We start from the raw sequence: 22,984 nt of genomic DNA on the forward strand, positions 1-22,984 counted from the left end.
AGTACTACAATATTTTTGGTATTCGTGAATGTTTTAATTATTGTTTAGATTTAATTTATTATTTTTGTCCACCCTGTACCAATTGAAATTAACATGTGATACATTTTTAGAATCAGCTCAGCTGGGGTAATCGAAAAATTGAGACAAAATGGAGGTGTTACATTAAAAAAAAATGACGGTGACATCATTACTCGAAAGTAATTCTCCCTGTATATTAGATTATCATTTTGAAATACGGTTAATTAAAATCGAAAATCGACGTGTTTCAGGATTATTTCTTGAAATGGTCTGTTTAGCTGAAAATGAATTTGTTCCATACTTTACGGACAGTGTGTAGATCGTTTATTACATGGGCGCACAGAATTGCTTCCACCGTTTTTTTTCCGAAATTCGAGGCTTTATTGTAAAAAACTGGTTGAACATTTATGATTCAAAGTATTTTCCATCGCTGATCACTATTTTCCCCCATCTTTCAGGCAGCGTACGAATCCCGTGTTGAAAACTGGTCATCTTTTGAAGCGATCTACGAATCGATACAATTTTTCATTTTTTCATAAGACCGGAAGTGCTGGTCAGCCAGGCCGTGTGCCATTGATCGAAACAAATGATAGTCCGAGAGAGAACGCCTGGAGAATACGGCGGATTGGGTAAGACTTCCCATTTTAACGTTTCCAAGTATGTCTTGACCACTTTCGCAACATGGGGTGGAGGGAGCATTGTCATGCTGTTAAATCACTTTTTCATCTCTCTTTGTATTGCCGCCGTTTCTCTCCCAATACTGGACTCAAAAGCATTAATTGCGTTCGATAACGATCGCCTGTGATTGTTTCAGTTGGTTTTAACAACTCATAATACACTACGCCGAGCTGGTCTCACCAAATACTGAATATGAGATTCTTTTGGGTAGGTTGGAAAGACTGGGGATAAGAGGAGGTCCACTACTCTTCTGAGAAATTATTTGACTGGTCGAAAGCAAAAAGTAAAAATAAACAACACTTTTAGTGATTATGCTACTATTAACACAGGGGTGCCTCAGGGAACAGTGTTGGGCCCCGTGCTTTTCCTAGCTTACTTGAACGAAATTGGAAGCATATCAAAGGATTGTCGTGTGATATCATATGCTGACGATACAGTCCTGATATTTTCTGCTGATACATGGACTGAAATATACAAACAAGCCGAGCTGGGAATGCGTGACATATACCAATATGGAAATGAGCAAATTGAACTTAAATTTTCGGAAATCTAATTTTATATCTAGATTAGAATTTTGTAGAAATAAGTGAAAAGCACAGAAATAATCAGATTGACGGAAGGACACTGCTCTTGTTATAGAAAGCTCAATTTTTCTGTGTTCATCAACAGTTGAAACTATAGAAATATTGAGAATCTTAAGTGAAAAGAGGTTTTTGGCCATTTTCTATTATTTATATTGATTCGAATCATACGATGTTATATATATTCAAAATCAGGAAAAATCAAGCTTTCAGAAAATGACACAAAAATCTAGTGTTCCCATTTGAAAAAACATAATATTGGGTCATAGCTTCGTAATTAAAAAGCCTTTTGAAAATAAGAGCACGCCACTGGATTCTACGTAAAAAAGTGCCTGTATAATGTTTTAATTTCAGACTATTAGCGGAGATATAAATTCAAATTTTCGATATCGCTATTTTTCCAATTTTCGCTTATAACTCGAAAACAAAAGAAGGTGGCCAAAAATGAATATTACCCTTGTTAGTTTCTCAGAAGAAGAGACCGAGAATGAAGTATCAGATTTTGTCTATCTCATCTGGTTTAAAAGTTGTTGTAGTGCTAAAACATCGAAATTTGCCCACCATGTACAGTTTTAGTTATTTTGAGTTTTTTTTTGTTGGTTATTAATTTTGTCGTTTTTAGAATTGGAATTTCCAAGACAACAATGAACCAAATATATCATAAAAATATATTATATTGTGAAGGGAATGGACACAAAGTTGTCAATTTTTTGATAAATATGTAATCAACTCGTGTAATTGATCGCTCTTTTCAATAAACCAATCCATTGAGTAATCTCGATCAGTTACCAGCAGATTTTATATCTATTCATCATCTGAATGAACATAAAAAAGGAGATTGCAAGTTTTGTAATCACAACAGCGGAAGATAGTGTGACGTAAGAGGATCGAATGATTACTTACCGGTAATTCGGATGTGTCGTCCGACCAACGCTGCGGTGTCCTGGGAGAACGATAAAAACGTCTCCGAGTTGTTATCCTTATCCTGGAGGCGGGCATCGCAGGTCGATAGGTCGATATTCTGGAGCTCGCATATTTTCGCCAGAGAATCGCTGCAAATCAAGTGGGCAAATTGAATTCCTGCATTCATTCGATGGGTTTAAAATTACTATGGAGCTTATTGGTCGATTTTAAGCGCGTCTAGGACGATATATGTGGGAGCAACTGGGAATTCGAATCAGATAATACAGATTTTCAGCAGTTTTCACTTAGGGTTTCATTAACTTTAATGTATTTTTTTGTTGTGGTATCGAAATTGCTGTGGAATGCACTAGGAGGCATGATGTATCAATTTCAATTTATATGTGATTCTTTTATTCATTCATAAACTTGAATATATACTCAGTACTTTAAACATTTGATAATCAAAAACAGAAGATATGTAGGATTCAGTTATTGTTCCCTGTAAATAATTGAGATGGTCAACCGGATGCTTGGATACCTATTAGTGTTGAGGGCATGACAGTTTCAATGAATTTACAGGGAACGAATTATTATTGTACATATAATGTAAAAAGGATGTGTTATTTTTCGAGGTGTCGAAGATATGTCATGGAGTTGTAAATCTTGAAGAGATTTACTGAGGGGTTGTGAAAGTTCGAAGACAATACGGTCGTACCAGATGTGTCACATCTGTGTATCAGGTTCTAGTCCTTCGAGAATAATCGATTTCCAGGAATCCGCGAAGATCTTTGTGGGCGGTACGGCAAAGCTCTTATTGGACTAGGGGATGGTACTTTCCCTAAGGGTGTTGTCAAGCCGAAAGAAGGGAGGTCGATATTCGAGACAGGGTAGTTCCAATCGCCAGAGTTCAAACTAAGCCGAAGACGAAAAAAGTTCAAGTTAAGACGAAGACGAGTAAAGTTCGATCTAAATCGAAGTAAGAGTAAGTTCTGTCGGTTGAAACTTAAGACGTAAGACAAAAAGACGGTTCGCGGACTAGATTAAGAAGAGTCGCGAACAAATCAAAGACGAGACGACCAAAAACTTAAGTACGACAAAGACGTGATAATCGAAGACGTTTCGAGTAATTAAAACTAGAGTTAAAGACGAAATTCAGTACCGTAGTGAGAAACTTGTAATTAGGACGTTATTAGGATCTTCTCAATACTGAGTTTGTACTGTATAATTGTGGCTTTGTAAATAGATGTAAATAATTCGAAAGAGTTTAATTATTACAAACCCGAACAAAGTCACGGAGAAGAAGACGAAAGACCAGGTAATCGAATCATACCTCTAGGCGATCGATTAACCAAGCCTACAGATATTTACCTAAATTATTAAGTTAGGTGAACAATTATTTGAATAATTCATTCAAACAAATATTCATGCTTGATTATTCATGAGTAGTCATGAAAATTCAACTATTCGTTGAATATTCAAGGAGTATTCATTGATTATTTAATGAATATTAGTGATTATTCAATGAATATTCAATCCAAATTCAACTCAGTGAAATGTAATTATTCAAAAGGCAGCGCTACGATTATAGTTCTATTAATGAATAAGAACCTCTTCACTCGACGTATTTCGCGAAACACCACTCGAGTTGCGTTCTCGTGACTCGCTGTAAAATCGAATATTTTCTATGCTCTTATGATACTATAATTGTTTATTCAATGAATATTAAGTAAATATTCAATGATTATTCAGATAATACTCATTCGAATATTCCACTCAAAAAACCTAGCCTCCGATATTTGACTAGATCTTCGTTGATATCTAGCAATAAATATGCAAAAATATCTCATGAGGAAAACTAATATGGCGTCCATAAGAAAAAAAAAGAAGCCTATCGCGTCTCTGGAACAATGCAAAACAGAACTCTCGAGAACTATTGGAGATAATTTGGATCTGTTGACACCAACACACTAATCTCTAAATAACGCAACTTTTCGGTTTTCGATATCCCTGTAGTGCCATCTAAATAATTCTAACCCTGTATAGCTCGTAGGCACGGAAATTATATTAAAAAAATAAATGCCATGAAGTTATGTATCAGATAATAATAATAATAATAAAAAATGTATTCCAACAATATTTCTCGTATTATTACTTAGTTTTCAAGCTCTCAAAAAACACTCATTATATTTACGAAAATAAAATTTACGATCTGTAACTATCAAAATTGAAGGAATATTTTTGCGATGCGAGGAACATTCTACTTTCAGTTGAAGTGTTACCAATTATGGAACGTCGTTTCCATCATAACCGTTTCGAAGTTTTAAATTGACACTACAAATTCTCAACTAGAAAAATGTCTATAATTGAAGTGTCCACTCTTATCCTAAACGTTGTTAACTGTTGAACGTCAATCCCTTTTTACCCATTCCGACAGAAGTGCCAATTGGAGCATTGGAACTTCACTTCTGCCTATCATGTTAAACTTTTGACAAATGCTCAGATGAAACTTGCAGGAGGTATAACTCGATTATATTGAGAGTAAGTTAAGGATCTTTATGTCTATATTACGCCTCTGAGAGGCACGTTTTACTTTTAGGGGAAGTGTTGCCAACTGTCGAGCGTCAGATCCTTTATGACCAATTCGAAGTTGGAAACTGGCACTATAGATTTTCAACCGGAAAAAACGAGTATATACACACATCGTCAAAAGTATCGGCCCCTTATATCAACTCTCAACTTGTTGAATCTAACATGATAATTTTTTGTGTGTGGAATCTTATCACTTAAATGAAAACAATAAACCAGCAAAAAATATTTCTTGTTTGGGAGAATACAGGTGTATTCGAAAAACGAGAGTTGTATTATTGAGAATATTCCGTGGAAAATGCCGGGACATCCAATTTCTCAGTTTGACCGAGCAAGAATAGTAGCCTTACATCAAGAGGCTTTGTGACTGTACTATAGGTACCAGGGCACTGCGGGGTTGAAGAAAATGAAAAAGCTGATGAACTTGCAAAAAGTGCATCAAGGTTAACACCTGCTGGACCTGAGCCTTTCTGTGGGCTAGGAAAAGACCAATATAAAGCTGCGGTCTACCTATGGGAGTTGAACAACAGATTAATCCACTGGACTAACACTCCTAGACTTGTTCAGGCAAAGAAATTCGTGACGATTTCACCTACCTACGCCAAAAAGCTCTTGAAGCTGTCACGAGCCGAGCTTCGGTGATGGTGGGACCGCTGACGGGGCACTGTCGGTACAAACATCATTTGTACCGAATGGGAAAGTCAGCAGACGAGATTTGCAGGCTCTGTGGATCAGAAGTAGAAACAGCCGAACACATGGTATGCAAGTGTCCGGAGCTGGATGACCTAAGAACCATTCACATGGATAAGCCGGTCCTAAATACCAGAGAGGTAACGGCCAAGGCCCCTAAGGAGGTTGTCAGTTTTATTAACGTCATTGACGACCTCAATGGGTTTCTATGAATGAGTAGGATAGAGAACAAAAATCTGCATGGTCACAGTTCCCAGAAGGCTTACCGAATCAAAACGACCCCAGTTCAAATAATAACAATAAGAGTCTTTGTCGAATCACCAGATTGTGCAACGTTTGAATATTCCACGGACGGCGCATAGTGGCCCTTTCCCTGGAAGCCGGCATCGTTGCCCAGAGACCGGTGCCTGGTCGATACAGAGTAACATATCCAAGGGAAGACCAATATATCACCAAATTTACTTGAAGGAAGCGAACGGTATTTGTAAGAGCCCTTCAAAGTCATTTTTTGAGGACCTACAGACGGGCAGTCTCAATGTGTACCATAAAAGACGGTTGCATTCCTCAAATCTAAGGACGAAAAGACCTTTTAGTGTACCTCGGCTATCACCTGTACATAGAGCTAACTGTCGGCAATGGGCAGAACACCACCAAGACTGGCTTTTACCACAATGGCGCAAGGTATTTTTATCGAGTTAGTCACGATTTGGTCCACAAAGTGATAGTCGACGAGAAAGAGTTTGGAGAGGTCCAGGCAGAATAGAGCGACTCAATTTCGCCCGGGAAGTTGTGCCCTTTCAAGGCGGATCAACAATATGCTGAGGCTGTATATATGTACACGCCAGCAAACTCGCCAAATATGAATCCAATTGAGCAAGTGAGGGATTAATTAGGGAGAGAAATATCCAATTACCAAAACCCATCTTCAACTTTTCAGGAATTGAGTTTAGCCCTTCAGGAAGAATGGACGATATGCCTGAAAATTTGATTGATTGCTTGATTCGTGGCTTATTGGGCAGTTGACTGAAAAAAGAGGTGGTTATATGGACAATCGAATTTGGATTCAGTTGTGGAATAACTATAATTAGTCAAAAAGGAATAATCGATAAATTTGGGTTTTCTGTCATTTTTCCTATTTTGTCTCATCCTGCATGAAGCAAAGAGTAACAAACAAAGACTTTCTATCAAACATATTACAGTTGAAATAGAAGAAAATATTCATCTAATTTCCAGGACATAGATTGTTCATTTCTTGAGAAACCTAGAGGTGCCAAGACTTTTGACGATGTGTGTAGAAAGGCGAGTTCCAACTGTTGAGTGTCACTCCTATCAAAATAATCAGACAGGGGTGCCAACTGGAGCATCAGGTTTAATTTCCTTCGGAATTCAATGAATATATTTCCAACTGAAGGACCATACAACAAAACGGTTTTCGACCAAATTGAGAAATCTTGTATCGGCATCTCATAGCCAACGATTTTCTCTGGATTCTCATTGCTAATGATTCTCGATATGTAAACATCCTTTGGCGTATGCGTAACCAACACAGAATACGAAACTAATGCTATCATAGAAGAGCGGACTCCATCTTCTACTAGCTCGATGATATTGCTCATATTCTCCGTGTTTGTTTCGAACGTGAGTGTTTCAACATTCAGCGCTTAGTGCTCTCTAGCTATCTAACAGGTAAGGTACGTTCATTTCATGTGTCAAAGGGTCTACTATCGCTGATTGCGATGAAGAAGATACACAAATGAGGATGTTCCTCATTTGCATGCCATTTATAAAGGTAAATTTGGTAACAGATCTGAAGTTCACGCTTCAATGGTATCTTGATTTGGAATTTTCTTCATAGGAATTTATGCAGATGAGGAAGGAGATTTTCAGATTGTACGAGGTAATTTCAAGTTAGTCGGATAGTTCCATTATAAGTTTTTTTTCTGTTCAACACTCTAGACATGGTTTGAAATTAATTAAGTACTATAGTAATATTTGATTATTAAATTAAATGTTAACGGATCTATATTGTGATCTATACATTTTTTTTCAATAATTTGTAATTCGCTTCGACATCTAGGCGCTTAACGGTTTTTTTCAATTGAATCATACATTGTGGCATACAAAAATGGTGGTTAATTTTTCTTTCGGATATTATAGTAACTACTCAACAATAATTTTTGATGAATGGATTGGGTGTTGTCACCTTCACGAGTTAATATGTCAAATTTCAAATTACAAGGTTAGGACCATTGAAATCAAGTCTTATAAATTTGACCTAGGGTGCAACCGTATCTCGGCACTTCTCATTTTATCGTTTTAGTACGCTGAGTATCAAGCACTCGAGCTGTGTGTTCCTCTATCTTCTGGTGTACCATCCGAATTTGGAGGATTTTGTCAGTGGTCAAAAGGTCAATCCTATCCCTTCTTCATCTCTAACAAACTGCCAGGATCGTACTAGCAACTGAATTTGGAAATCAATTGTAAATTGCTGGTTTGTATATCCATTTCGCAGAAGAGTAAGAGAGAATATATATGGTTTACTTGCTGACATATTTTATGTTTAGATGTTAAGTATATTTCATTTTTAGATTAATATGGAGTACAAAATGTCCGGCTATGTATATTATCAATAGTTCTTCTTTGGCCGGAGAGTACCTCTTCCTATTCGAAGACTTTCCTATTTATGCGCGAAATTGTTTAAAATGCTTCATCTTATATTTGAACAGACTATAGTCACAGATGCCGTTTTTTTTAAGTGAAGCGTGAACCTCCAGTGCGCCAAGCCCTCTACACGACATCAAGGAACTACATTTACTTGAGAGTTTTATCCGACAGTAGATGTTAGTATAAGCTATGGTAGTTTAACAGAGTTAGAAGTAATGAAATGTATAGACGCTGATGCTTTAATTGCTTTCAGAAAAGTACCCATCACAACAAACTGTAACCTCTTCTCATCTCCCCTTTCCCAGAAATCTGTACTATTATAGTGGAAGGGCATTTCTATGTATTTTATGCTCTTAAGTTACATAGGTTATGGGACTTGAACAATCGTTTTCAAGTTGTAAAATATATATGGCGTCAGTCTGATAGATTTTAATTTCACAGCTGATTATATTGGGTGTACAACTTTGCCTCCGCCGTTTTGCAATAGATGACTGTAGCGATATGTGGAAATCGAAATAAACAGATCGCAGAGGTCAGGTATTTGGTAACATAACGTCATCGAAATATTAGTCGATTTGTGTCTGCATTATAAAGTTATTTTCGATTGAACATGTCAGCTTAAGAGACAAATGCTCGTCATTTGCGGGAGATTTTAATTTTCTGCTTCAATATGAAGAAATCTGCGGCTGAGGCTCATCGAATGCTCCCAAATACCTATGGAGAGGCCGCTATTAGTGGAAGAACGTGCCGAGAGTGGTTTCAACGCTTCAAGAACGATGATTTTGACGTTGAAGACCAGCATGGCGGTGGAAGAGAGAAAGTTTTCAAAGATACAAAATTTGGAGATATGGAAGAAAGTAGTGGCCAGCGATGGACAATACTTTGAATCATTAATGTGTGAGCAGTTCTTCACGATAAGGCCTTGAATTCCGGAAGAAAACGAAGGAAGCAAAGTTGTACGTCTATGTAATACAACTCAAATAAATAATACCCAACCACTAAGATCATATCTTTCCTTAAAAATTCGTCAACATTTGTTACTTCCGTGTGCGACACATTCTCCAAGGCTCCTCTAACGTTCCCTGTAGAAAGATTCGTCTTTGTTTTGGAAATAGGTTTCAACCTCAGTAAGCACTCATTCTTTAGAGTTAAATTTGAAGGCAGCATGCCTCCATTTGAACGTTGTTGTCAAAGGAGCAGAGAGATTGTCATTCTGTTATTCAGACTTGAATAACACTCATCAAGTCATTGCTTTGCTTGTAACAAATTCAGCATCACTTAGCCTTCAATATCTTGACCCAGACTTAACTCTAAGTTTAGAAATGTTGACACTGAAGCTTGGTACAAAAGTGGTATGGCACTGGCGGTGCTATTTTTGCGCCAGACCAGGGAGTTATGGAGCGATGGGTTAAATTATGATTTTTGGTAGGACGAACACATTCTGCCGGTTCATCTCTGAATATTGAATGTGAGCTTGAGAAATGTTCTCAAATCTGCAGCTAATCTTCTAGAAAAACACGAATACATCGCGAATTATGCCAGAGGTTGATATCGTTGACATTAGTTTACGTTTTGGATCAAGTAACGGTCACACGACCCAAAACCAAGCCGCATTTTCAAAAGACCGCCTTTTTTCAAACCCCTTCCATCTAAAATTATGCGTATGTCCAACGAGTCTTCGCAAATAAGAACGGCGGCTATTGATTAAGTTCGCCGTCCGAACCTTCGTTAAGGTTTGATGGAGCCATTAAGGTCAACGCAACACATTTCGGCGTCAACGAAGTTGAGCCGCTATTGCATCTGGCGGCGCATTAAGGGGTTTCTTTACGGCGACATAATAACGAAGGGGATTCGTTTTATGTAGCGCTGTCCGGAAATATGAAGTCATCGGCTGATTCGATATTAGCCGAAGGTTTTCATTAAAACTGTATTAGGGGGGGATTAGCCTACCATATTCGATGTTGGGGGTGTTTGTTTGGGGTAGGGTGAGATTCGTTACAAGCGAGGGCGATTTTCGAGGATTTTTACTAACGTGCGTGGATATAGAAAAATATTACTAACTGACAAAGAAACTGCAACACCCAGAAGGAGCTGTTTAAATTTTATTTTTTTTTGGTGAAACATAAATAGTATAGCATATAAAAGTAAATGATTGAAAGTTAGAGAAAAAAAGGAAGGTTTACAATTTTATTTGATAAATTTGTTAATACTGTGTTTGTCCACCGCGATTATCTATACATTCCCCAACACGTCTCGGTATTGATGCAATGAGATGATCTATTTCTTCTTGAGGGATACTATACCAAGCTACCTGTTTTTCATGTCTCAGAGTCGCCAAAGTCCGTAGGGGATGGGGTGAATTTCCAAGCCTTCTACCAATGATATCCCAAACATGCTCTATGGGCGAAAGATCGGGGGATCTGTGCGGCCATGGCGAAAGATTCACGAAAGGGTCACTTCGAAAAAGTTTAAACTAACTCTGGTAACCTGAGGTCGAGCATTATCTTGCTGAAATATTGGATTCTCGAGCCGGTTAAGGTAAGGGAGAACATATGACTTCATTATTTCTTGAAGGTAACGCAGCGCTGTTATGTAACCTCGAATGAAGACTAAAGGTAACCTACTGGCATGTGCCATAGCACCCCATACCATCTATTGTCCGGTGTACATGACGCTCAACATCAAACTGAGCTTTAGGTCTTTCTCCTCGACGTCGTCTAACCCTTCTTCGGCTATCATGTGCACCCAAGGACAATCGAGATTCATCAGAAAAGACGACATGATGCCATTCCACATTCCAATGTTGATGTTCTCTCCACCACTGTAAACGTTGCCGGCGATGCTCAACCGTCCGAGGTAACACAAGAACGGGTAGATAATGCTTCAGTCTAAAAGACCCTATCCGGCGGTAAACCATTCGGAGTGCAACAGGATGGCCTTGTCCTCCTAAGCAGCCAAAGATCGAGTTGTCACAAATCGGTCTCTAAAGTCTTAGACTTCGATCTTGAACTTCATTTGTGCTCCTTCGACGTTCAATGCCTACTCTTCTTCGATTTTGGGCATTATCAACCCACGCTTGAAACATCCGTTCGTACGGTTAGCGCTTTCTCGAAATGACAACCCCGCCATCCGTAGACCAATAATTCGACCTCTTTTAAATTCACTTAGCTGGCAATAAATTTCGCATACACATGCTGTAGGCATTTTATCAACAACTAACCATCGACTTTGGATCTCCTCGAACAGATGATTGTTTTGTAGTGACTCGGTTTGCTCAGAGATGGCGCCATGGTGGTAATGCGCCACACAACTGCGGCCCCGGCGTATTTAAAGGGGTCGACGCGAAGCAACCGATTCACTTCTCACCCAATGGTGTGGGAAGGTGTGTCTTAGGCAGAGATCGCTGGATAGCCTAACTGAAGAGTCCACCAGCGATCTCGGGACGAAACACAATGCCCCCGGGAGAGGGCGCACCTAAATATTAGCTCGAGAAAGACTCGCTAAATTGGTGACCCCGACGTGATGACGGAAAGCTGCGGCGTTGGAGCGCAGAGGCGACTCGCTGCCCCGCTCAACGTTACGGCTACTGGGGTGTCCATCGGACACTAGAGCCGATGGCACGCCGAGCCTCGTTTTTTCGTCATCACAGCACGCAAGCGCTCTCTCCCCCCTGGGACCACCTACGTACCTCCTCCTCAGGAGGGTCTTCGTTACTGGTGAGGGGGTGTGTAGTGACTCGGTTTGCTCAGAGATGGCGCCATGGTGGTAATGCGCCACACAACTTCGGCCCCGGCGTATTTAAAGGGGTCGACGCGAAGCAACCGATTCACTTCTCACCCAATGGTGTGGGAAGGTGTGTCTTAGGCAGAGATCGCTGGATAGCCTAACTGAAGAGTCCACCAGCGATCTCGGGACGAAACACAATGCCCCCGGGAGAGGGCGCACCTAAATATTAGCTCGAGAAAGACTCGCTAAAGTTTTAAAATTTGAAAAACTTGCAAAGAACAACTACAATATTTAAATTACTAAAATTGTTTACATGAAAAAACCTTAACGATTTTTTTCTCCAAATTCAATCATTTTTCTTCTTGCTATACTATCTATGTTTCACTAAAAAAACAGCTCCTTCTGTGTGTTGCAGTTTCTTTGTCATTATATGTAGGTTCCGAGATTATTTTCCTCATTGTAAAACTGACTCATCGAAGACCACAATTTTTCGAATAATTTCGTTTGGATGAGCAAAACCTTATCGCGATTTTTTTCGAAAAACAAAACAACATTTGGATACCAATTATTATCTCATACTGTACGATTGGCAGCCAACATAAAAATGCTTGTGGAGGATCGAAAACTCATTCATAAGGGTAAAGTCTAAATGTACGGAGGTGACATTCCCCCAACTGAAATACTTGGGTGCCATCTTGGATAATGAACTCACATTCAACCAGCACCTAGACTATGCCGACCAGAAGGGTAAGTGAATTGGTGCTTGCCAAAGTATCTTTGTTGCTCTCTCGTCGCAGCAACAAACTTATGTATATAAAACCATAGTCCATCCCACTGTAACTTATGCTTCAACTTGTTGGGCTTTCACAACGAAGTTCAATAAAGTAATGGAGTTCAATAAAGCAACGAAGTTCGATAACGCAACGAGGTTCAATAACGAAACGAAGTTCGATAACGTAACGAAGTTCGATAACGCAACGAAGTTCAATAACGCAACGAAGTTCCATAAAGTAACGAAGGTCCATGACGCAACGAGGTTCCATAAAGTAACGAAGGTCCATGATGCAACGGAGTTCAAAAAATTGAAAAGACATTCCACAGGCCGCCTGGTTTGTTCGCAATACTCGAATCCATCGTGAGGCGGACCTACCACCAAACTTAATGAAATCGCTCTCAAAATTTTCGGGAAAGAGATAAAACACCCCTACTGATTAGTCAGAGAATCCATCGACTACGACGAATCTTCCACCAGATTCAAGGATCCAAAGTTTGCACTTCAGATTGAATCATTTGATGATTTGTCTACAAATTACCTGTTACCTAGAATATAACGTCAACAAATATCTGTCAGTATTCTGCAACTAGAGATCGATTTTTTAAATCCCATAACCTTTCTGAAGTTCTACCTGTTTCATCATGGATCGGATCCATTCAACCAAGATGAGCATTTGTTTAACTTGGTCAAAGTTGTTTAGAAGGTATTTACCTACGTACACCTCATTTATATATAGGGAGATCCAAAAAGGAGTCCAGGCGAATATTTCAATGAGCTTGAGATTTTCCGGAGAAAGATCAATTTAATTTGAAGGTAGACATGTTGCTTTATTGCCTTTAAGCTATAAGTATTCGAGTGATTCCAAAAAATAACAATCCATTCAAGTCCCATGATTTTATTCAGATCGACAAATTATGGACAGTAAAAAAAGATGAAAGAGCAATGAAAAATTGCTCTTTGAACTTTTCATCGTTATTTTTTTACATATAAATGAATAAATACCCACAGATAAATCTCATCTTTGACCCTCCACCGATACACGTTGCGGAAACTGGGAGATTAGAATTGGACCAACCGCTTTTCTCCGATTTCAGTGGAGCTCTAGATCCGTAAGTTTTCCAATTGGACGATTCCCGAAGTCACAGGTGCTCTAGGACATTTTATTAAAAGAGGCAGGAAGCTTTCAGCGAATAATAGCTCGCCTGCGGCAGATAATAAAACGAAAGACTTTTTTTATACTGCTTCTCTACTCAAACTTGCGGGCATATTAATAAGATGGAAGAACTTTAACGCTTTCGTCTCGACGTGATTCGGGAATTTTTCGAATTTTAAATCTAGATGGAATGAAGTAGTGAGAATATATTGCCTCATCTTCAGGGCTTCTACCCCAAGAAAAACTACCGGCGAATACTGATTCATCTTTATTTTTGTTCCATTGAATCAAAAGTGAACTGCTAAGTTTTTGAGTGCCTTCGAGATCATCTGGAATCTCATACATATCCCAGTTTGATATTTCACTGAAGCAGTCAATAATGTTAGTTATTCTGTTTTTTGCAAAGAATTTTGTGAAATTGTCGTAATTGATCTATAACGTTTACTGATCTCATTTATTAAAGGTTACTTGTCTTAAAGAAAAAATCATTTTTGAACTGATATTCAATACATCTGGAGTCCCACAGGGTTCACATTTGGAGACGTTGCTTTTCATTATTCGATAATATTCGATAATGTTTTAGAAAATATCCTTTTATTAAAAACTGAAAATTTGAAGAATCTCAGAATTCTACTTCAAGTTATTATCAGTTAGTACTGTTCTGATAACATTCCTTTCACATTGTAGTAGAAAGAGCAAAGACTAAACACAGGGAGATACTGAGCATTGCTATCACATGAATTTTAATATTTCTAGGGACAGAGCATTTCTCAGAAACAATGAAAACATCCCTCATATCCAAGACAGGACCATTGGTAGATTAATTGGTTAGGCAAAACCAGCGACCTCAATCTTGGACACGAGGGTTGCTTACAGCTTACAGTTTGGGGCCGTACTCTGTTTTACGTTGGAGTATAACTTATACGAGGTTACGTCAAACGTCATCTGATGAGCGTGAAACATAATACCCATAAAAGAAACTGCCTCAGTGTCTCACTCTACATCCAAAGGTAAACTATTAGAAATGATTGAGTCTTTGATTTAATATTGATTTTGTACTCAATATTCACGTTATACAGGGTGTCCCATAAGTGGCACCTCACAGTGACACCGGAGGTAGGTCAGTTAAAGAGGGACCTAACCAGCCTAACATGACCCCAGTTGCATGGTTTTCGAGTTATTACCAAATTACGTTTTTTAGTGAATTTTCACCTTTTTTAACATTGTCAGGGTCAGAATTCTGCTGGAAAGCTCTCGAAGCTCATTTTTTTTGTTGTAATGGAATCTTAAATAGTTATTTAAGATGACATGAGTATGATTCTGTCAAAAAGTTATGTGGATTTCCGTAAATTAATGGATAAATCTTGATTTCAATCGCTAGCAAAACGAGAACTTCGACTTTGGACACCTGCTGTGAAAAAAAAATCCTTGAAACAAAACGAGCAAGTAACATCAAAAAATTGGGCATTTTAGACAGATTTCGAAATGGTACAATACACGAATCTTATGCCCATAAAACTAGGTATTTTCATCATTTTACCGATGCCCTACTTAACTAAGTTGAAACTAGGAACCCCGCTATCAGGTAATTTTGCCGCTTGCTATGACATTACATTTGATACCGGGCTTTGTTATTATTTGTTAAAGTCACAATAGGGAAAAAGATGGATTAGGGGAAGCGAAAAAGGAATATTATTGAAAAAAAAGGTAAATTAATTAAAAACAGACTTAACTTTCGATTATTTATTTAATTCGTAAATCTAACTTACAGTAAATGTTCAAACTGTTTCCCTCGGACTCTAATGCATAAATGACACCGTTTTATAAAATTACGATTCAATTTTCTTAAACTAATTTCCGATATGGTCCGGGCTGCGTCGAATACGCGTTCACGCAATTCTTCCTCGCTTCTTATTGGTTTTGCATACACTTTGTCCTTTAAACATCCCCAATAAAAAAAATTCAGTGGATTCAAATCCGGAGATCGCGGTGGCCACAGTATGGGTCCTAATCGCCCAATCCACCTGTCGAGGAATGTGTTGCTGAGGTGCTCGCGAACCCGCCGAGCGTAGTGTGCCGGGCAGCCATCTTGCTGGAACCACATCCTCTGCCTGAGTGCCAACGGCGCGTCTTCCAATAATCCTGGCAGGTCATTTTGAAGCATTTCCAGGTAGTTTGCCCAGTTACAAATAGCTGGCAACTCGACCGGTCCTATTATTCGGCCGTTAAAAATTCCCGTCCACAAATTGATTTTGAATTGGTATTGGGACCGTTCTTCTCTTGTTTCGTGCGGGTTTTCTAGTTGCCAGCTATGGATATTATGTAAGTTGGTGTATCCGTCCCTTCTGCAGGCCGATTCATCGCTCCACAACACTTCATTAAAAAAGTTGGGATTTTCTCTCCACTTTTGTATCATTTTTCGACAAAATTCAACACGCGGTGCATAATCAGTCGGCTGTAGAGTTTGTACGCGTTGAATGTGGAAGGGATCGTATTTGTTCCTGTTCAAAATTCGTTGTGCCGAGGATTTGGGGACTCCAGTACGGCGTTCAATATTTCGCACTGAAGTTCCTGGCTCCGCTCGCACTTCTTCTAAAACGACGTTGTCGTCAATCGTTCAAGGTCTTCCAGATCGGCTATTCGTCCCTTTTAGTCTGCCCTCGCGATAAGCATTTGCAGTTCTCAAAATGACTTCGTAGTTGGTAGGATTACGATTCGGATATCGTTCCAAGTACAACCTTGCAGCCAATCTTGCATTGTAACCCACATTGCCTCGATTTGAAACACGCCTGGTTTCGCCGTAGATTAAATGCATGTCAGCGTACTCACTATGAGTAAACTTGTGATTCGCCATGGTTGCATACACAAATCAGTGTCCGATAGAGTGCCGAGTTGTCACTTTATTCCACAAATAAAGAGTAAATCAGAGTCCAGAGAAATGCCAAGTCGATTTTAGTTAAGGAACACACGAAAACAGAGACACGGAGAACACGGGGATCGCACGAAACGCAAGGTAACGAACTGATTTGGTTTGCAGGGCCATCGCTGCTCGTGCTACATGATCGAACAAAGCACTCTATCCATCCCTTTCTTTACCAAGTAGATAAAGAGAGACAGAACAAGTCTCTCTCTCTAGGGACGGCTAGCGAGGTGCATAGTTTTAAATTAGTTACATAGGGCATCGGTGAAATGATGAAAATACCTAGTTTTATGGGCATAAGATTCGTGTATTGTACCATTTCTAAATCTGTCTAAAATGCCCAATTTTTTGATGTTACTTGCTCGTTTTGTTTCAAGGATTTTTTTTTCACAGCAGGTGTCCAAAGTCGAAGTTCCCGTTTTGCTAGCAATTGAAATCAAGATTTATCCATTAATTTACTGAAATCCACATAACTTTTTGACAGAATCATACTCATGTCATCTTAAATAACTATTTAAGATTCCATTACAACAAAAAAATAAGCTTCGAGAGCTTTCCAGCAGAATTCTGACCCTGACAATGTTAAAAAAGGTGAAAATTCACTAAAAACGTAATTTGGTAATAACTCGAAAACCATGCAACTTTTACTGGGGTCATGTTAGGCTGGTTAGGTCCCTCTTTAGCTGACCTACCTCCGGTGTCACTGTGACGTGCCACTTATGGGACACCCTGTATAGTTCAAGCTCTAGAACAAATACAAATTTCTACTCACTGTAATGTGATGCCTCGTTGTGCTGGATAAAACAACTCGTTCTCCCACGTTGACTCATCTCCTACTTCAAAAGTTACACTAAAGCATTCACTACTGGATTTCTGAAACAAAAAAGTTAGAATGAAGGGTCAACTCTTACAATTTGAAAAGTAGTATTGTTTAGGTATATTGATATTTCAAGAATTACACCAAACAAGTTTTAAAATTTCGTGGTAATAGTGGCGTTAGAACCACAAAAGAGTCATGCAGAATATCGAAGAAAATGAAGAAGTTGTAAAGGTATTTTTTCGTCTGTTTCTCAAAGTATTTTGCACACCTTTGATGTACTTGCTTGATCTCTGAAGTATTCCCGTAGGATTTATTGAATTTGCTAAATACAATTTACATGAAGAGGAATAAAAATAATTGAAATTCAATTCCATGGCTGAGTTCGGATGAGGTACCGGGTTTTTCACTATAATTTGACCCCCTTTAACTCTGTTACTGAAAGAGGTAAAAAAAATTGTTTTCATGAAATCGACTAGTGTTTTTCAAAATGATTTCACAAAACGAAAGATATACAGAGTGGGCAACATATTGATTGCAACTTCATTTTTTCAAATGGAACACTCTTTATATTTCTCTATATTTGACTAGCTCTTTTTCCCCTGATTCCGAATATATAACATATGCTTGGCCTATCTCTCTCATTCTGAGCGCCACAGAGTTTCAAATTTTAAGAACCACCTGACAAGCTAAGTAATCAGTTTACAAGTGGAATGCTGCGATAACACAAAATGCCCTTTTTTGAGTTTTTTTTTTATTTTTTGATTCTGGTTACGCGGATAACATAGAATTTTGAACATCCTTTAAATTATCCTCCTGTTTACAAGTGGAAATTTTCATCTCAATCGAATATGTAGTTTTGAAATTAACGGGAAAACAAAATATTGACTGAAAAATTGAATTTGGTAGGTTTTCATCAGTGAGTAGAATCAACTGCTGAAAAATTTGGGACTCGAATTTAAAGCACAAGGCGAAAAATATCAAATTCTACCAACATAATCATGATTTAGCACATTAGGCCTCTACAATGACGTAATTTCAAGTTGGCTTCCATTTTTCGCAATAAACTACTTACTGAAGTTATTACAATACCTAATTCATTTTTTGCATGTTTACACAGACCGGAAATGAGCGTGATGAACTGCGCGCCATTTCGAGGCTTGTAATTCAAGAACAGCCTCTAGAAATTATTACTGCCAGTTGGAATTTTTATTAGTTCTGAACTTCGTGAAATCGTCCTTTAATGAAACCAATTCATAATTCGAGAAGATGAGTTGAAAAATTCGGCAAATGTATTCGTTATTTCCACAACGATGGAGTTATAGTAGTTAAAGTTTCAACGCTTCAACTGAAAAATATTCTACGAGCACCAAGTAGTAAATGAATAATAATTTGTAAATAATTAACAGTGTTCTGCCTAAGATGGTGAAATTTAGTAACAAAACCTATATAAAATAAAACCAATTCTTATTGATCGCTCTATCCTGAGTATTTCCAAAATCAAAAGAGGGAAAGATGAAAAATCTCATGTTGCATTCATGATTTTGTTGATATGTATGTAATTGTATTGTATTATCTTTATTGTTGTATTTTTTCTATTTTGTTGTGTCGTATTATCTGATAAGGCTGATTATTTTAGTTTATATTGAAGGTAAAACTGCTGATTATGATTGATGTTTGATGTAGCTCCTCAGTTGTGGAAAAGCTAATAGTTAGATTTCGCTAAGGATAAAAAGAAGATCTTTTTTATTATTATTAATTGAATTTCAACAGAGACCTAAGAAAGTCGGAATAAAAGCATTGAAGGTTCCCAACCTTATATTCTTTCACATGAATTACAATCTTGTTGAAACTGGGTCAAATATCCCTTTGCATAACATTATAGGGACCCAAACCAGAAGATACGCTGACAGGAACGTCGCCAGCCTTGAAGGAGGGTTCCCTCAAGCCAAAGGAAGAATAGGTGTTGGGTTTCCTACGTGTTTTGTTCTTGAAGCAGTAGGATGAACATAGATAAATAGCATATGTTGGACAGTTTCATCCATACCCCGGCACCAGAGTCATAACGAGCAACTATTTCAAATTCAACCATTTCTCGGCTCGCACAAAATTTGGACCTCTCTTATGGCACGCTGTGGCGTGCTATGAGTGCTTGAACAACAACGTTTGGATGACGATTGTAAGCATATAATTTACAGTGACGAGGCACATTTTTCACTCAGTGGCTATGTAAACAAGCAAAATTGTCGTATATAGGGCAGTGAATATTCTCAAAAAAAGGCACTGTTTGGTGTCCAATTTGGTCTGGTGGAGTGATTAGGTCGGTACTTATTCGAAAATGAATTAGGTGTCAATGTAATTTTTCATTTCGGCGATGTGAATTGGCCACCAAAATTTTGTGATTTATCGCCTTTAGGTTTTTTTGAGTGGGGTTATGCGAAGTATCATGTTTATGCTGATATCCCTCAGACTATTGACAATCTGAAAACTAACATCTGACGAGTTATTGATGATATATTGGCCGAAATGTGCTGGCGAGTCCTCGAGATTAACTTCTCAAGGAATTGAGTCCTGTAAGAGATCAGGTAGAGGATATATGTATAATGTTGTGTAAACACATAAAGGCAAGGTCCAATTATGATATCGAAACGGAAATCGAATGAATGTTTGAATGGAAATATATTTTATTAACGTTACTTTTGGAACCACATAATGAATAACACTTTTATAATTATCTGAATGGCAATGAATTATAGCCACTTATTTTAAGGGAATAACCTAACGTATCGCAGAATGAGACAGCCTCTACCGAATTTCTGAACGAAAAAACTCGAAACGAAACATAAATTCCATCCGAATCTGATCATTAGGGAACTTTTTCATTTCTTACTGTTATTTGATTAGTTATTCCGAGAGTTCGGCATTGAATTCAGGATATTCGTTAGGGCACACGGATCTCCGCGAGAAAAATCTATATAATCATCTCCTCCCCCGTCGACCCATATTTTAGGTAGGGTTTTTTTCCGAATATTTGCGTGGAGGCATCTGGGAGAAAGGGAAAGCGGATTCTCATCCCTTGCTACGAATTTATGAATGACATTCCATTTCCGTTTTTCTATTATTCTGATCTGACAATGTCTCGTTCACCTTTTGCTCTACGGAGTGAATAATGTAGAACTATAGAAACGCATCTTCACATAAAAATTTTGAAGGTAGAAAGGAATCGTTTGAAAAAAAAATTGAATATTCGTTAAACAACTACTTCGTTGATTTAAAATTTGAACATACTGGCAATTACCGATGAGTCTAATCGGGTACTTCTCTTTAATGCTTTTACTACTATTGATTATTCATTGAAATCTGGCGAGTGGTTTAGGGTTACTGACTGAAAACTTTATTTCAAAGAAAATTTAAAAATATTGATTATAACAATAAGACCAAAAAAAATGGTGCCAACATTGCCAACAATTCAACAACTGATATCAAATGTTTTTATAAAAGGCTGATTCCAAACAAGCCATTAAATTTTCCATCAGCCCTTGTTTTTGAGACACAGGTAATTTCTAATGAAATTAATAATAATAATGAATCCTTATTATACCTAACAGAAGAGTTTCCAATTAAAGGGTACAAATAAATGAGCATTTCATGAACAAGAAAAAGGAATCCCAGAAATCAAAACTCAAAATTTTCTACAACTATAAAAATCAACTACGAAACTATAAGAAGCTACTGTGCGAATTTTGCGCACTGCAGGGTCTGACGTGTGAGGAAAGTTGAAATTTCCCTTTCTCCATGATACCCGAAAGATCAGCACGAAGCTCAGGATACCTCCCCGTACTCCTGAACATGACATACCTAAGAAATTCCTCTGGATTCGCTCAATCGGAGAGATATGAGTTGCATTTATTGGAAACCATATCAAATAAGCATATTCCAACTTACTAACAACAAGCAAGAAGTAAACGCTCCTGAGAGCAGACAAATCATTATCATTATCATCATTATTAACTCTAAAATTCACATCGTGTACAGATGCTACAACAGTGCTCCAATATAAACTAAATTTTCATAGTTATCCACTGAGAAATATTTGCTCTGTATCAGTAGGTGAAACTAATGTGAGTTATTTTTTCATCCTGTATAATTTTTGTTCTGAAAATTGCTCTGGTATTCGAAGGATAATTTGATGAGTAGTTATTTGGGGTCAGAATTTTGTTTTGGTATCGGAGTATATCGTCTTTATATTGTTATCAACATCTGGGTTGAACCTTGTGTTAAACGTGCGGATTTTTCATTCAATACAACATAAAATACGGGGGGTTTCTAACAAATCCTTCACTCCTCTGTTCATTTAATAATAATAATAATAATAATAATACTCTTTATTTCATATCATGTTTGTACAGTGTACTATACATAAAAGAAATAGTGTCAAATTGCCAAAATTCGCAAAAATACTAAAATTAACTCAAATAATCATTAAGACAATATGGTTCCAAACAAATCAAATATTCTCTGACATTTTTCTTGAAATTCTTAAAATCATCCATCTGTTTTATACTATCAGGTAGTTTATTATACAATTTAATACACATGTAAGATGGGTGCTTTTCTGATAGAGATAACCTATGTATAGGATAATGTAAGTTCTGCGATCTTAAAGGGTAAATACTTTTAATTGTGTGAACTGAAAAAATATCTTTGTTCTTGAAAAAGAAAAGCAAACATTCTAATACATAAATACCAAAAATTGTTAACATTTTATTTCTCTTAAATAATCCCCTACATGATTGAATTGAAGTCATTTTAAAAATATACCTCATCACCCTTTTTTGTAACACAAACAATTTATTGACCTCTGAGCTTGATCCCCAAAATATAATTCCATATCTTAAAAGGCATTCAAAATTTGCAAAATAAACTGTTTTCAAATTATTTAGACTCAAATACCTTGATAATGTTCTGATTCCAAATCCTACACGACATAGCTTCCCTGACAGGTAATCTATGTGATATGACCATTTAAGGAAACCATCCAAATATACCCCCAAAAATTTAATTGACTCTTCAATCTTGACATTACAACCTTTTAAATCCAACACATTTTCCCTCATTTTCTGCGATCTGCTTGTGCTAAATAGCACAGCTGATGTTTTATTTTCATTCATTAATAATTTGTTCTTTGTAAACCACGATTTTAATTCATTATAAATTGAGAGTGTTTTTGCCTTGATATCATCAAAATCATTTCCACCAATCATCAAATTTGTGTCATCAACAAAAGAAGTTAACAATTTTAGGATGTCTTCAATAACATCACATATATCTATTATAAAAATTATGAAAAGGATGGGTCCTATAACACTGCCTTGAGGTACCCCATAATTTGATTCAATTATATCTGACTTTACATCTTTGCCATTTTTAACAATAGACACTCTCTGAGATCGCTCGGAAAGATATGAAGCTA

At 37.5% G+C, this 22,984-nt stretch overlaps 1 protein-coding gene across 10 annotated transcripts in view; it reads right to left on the reverse strand.

Moving 5' to 3' along the window:
* LOC123678563 (pleckstrin homology domain-containing family G member 5) overlaps positions 1–22,984 on the reverse strand; it is a 363,969-nt gene that overhangs the window by 54,992 nt on the left and 285,993 nt on the right. For all 10 annotated transcript variants that reach the window (XM_045615665.1, XM_045615663.1, XM_045615664.1 and 7 more), the window contains 2 exons: positions 17,467–17,567; positions 2,181–2,329 (listed from right to left, as the gene is read on the reverse strand). In XM_045615665.1, coding sequence (XP_045471621.1) covers positions 2,181–2,329; positions 17,467–17,567 — 250 coding nt within the window. The remainder of the gene's footprint in view (positions 1–2,180; positions 2,330–17,466; positions 17,568–22,984) is intronic.

This window comes from Harmonia axyridis, chromosome 4, assembly GCF_914767665.1.
Source record: "Harmonia axyridis chromosome 4, icHarAxyr1.1, whole genome shotgun sequence".
NCBI lineage: Eukaryota > Metazoa > Arthropoda > Insecta > Coleoptera > Coccinellidae > Harmonia > Harmonia axyridis.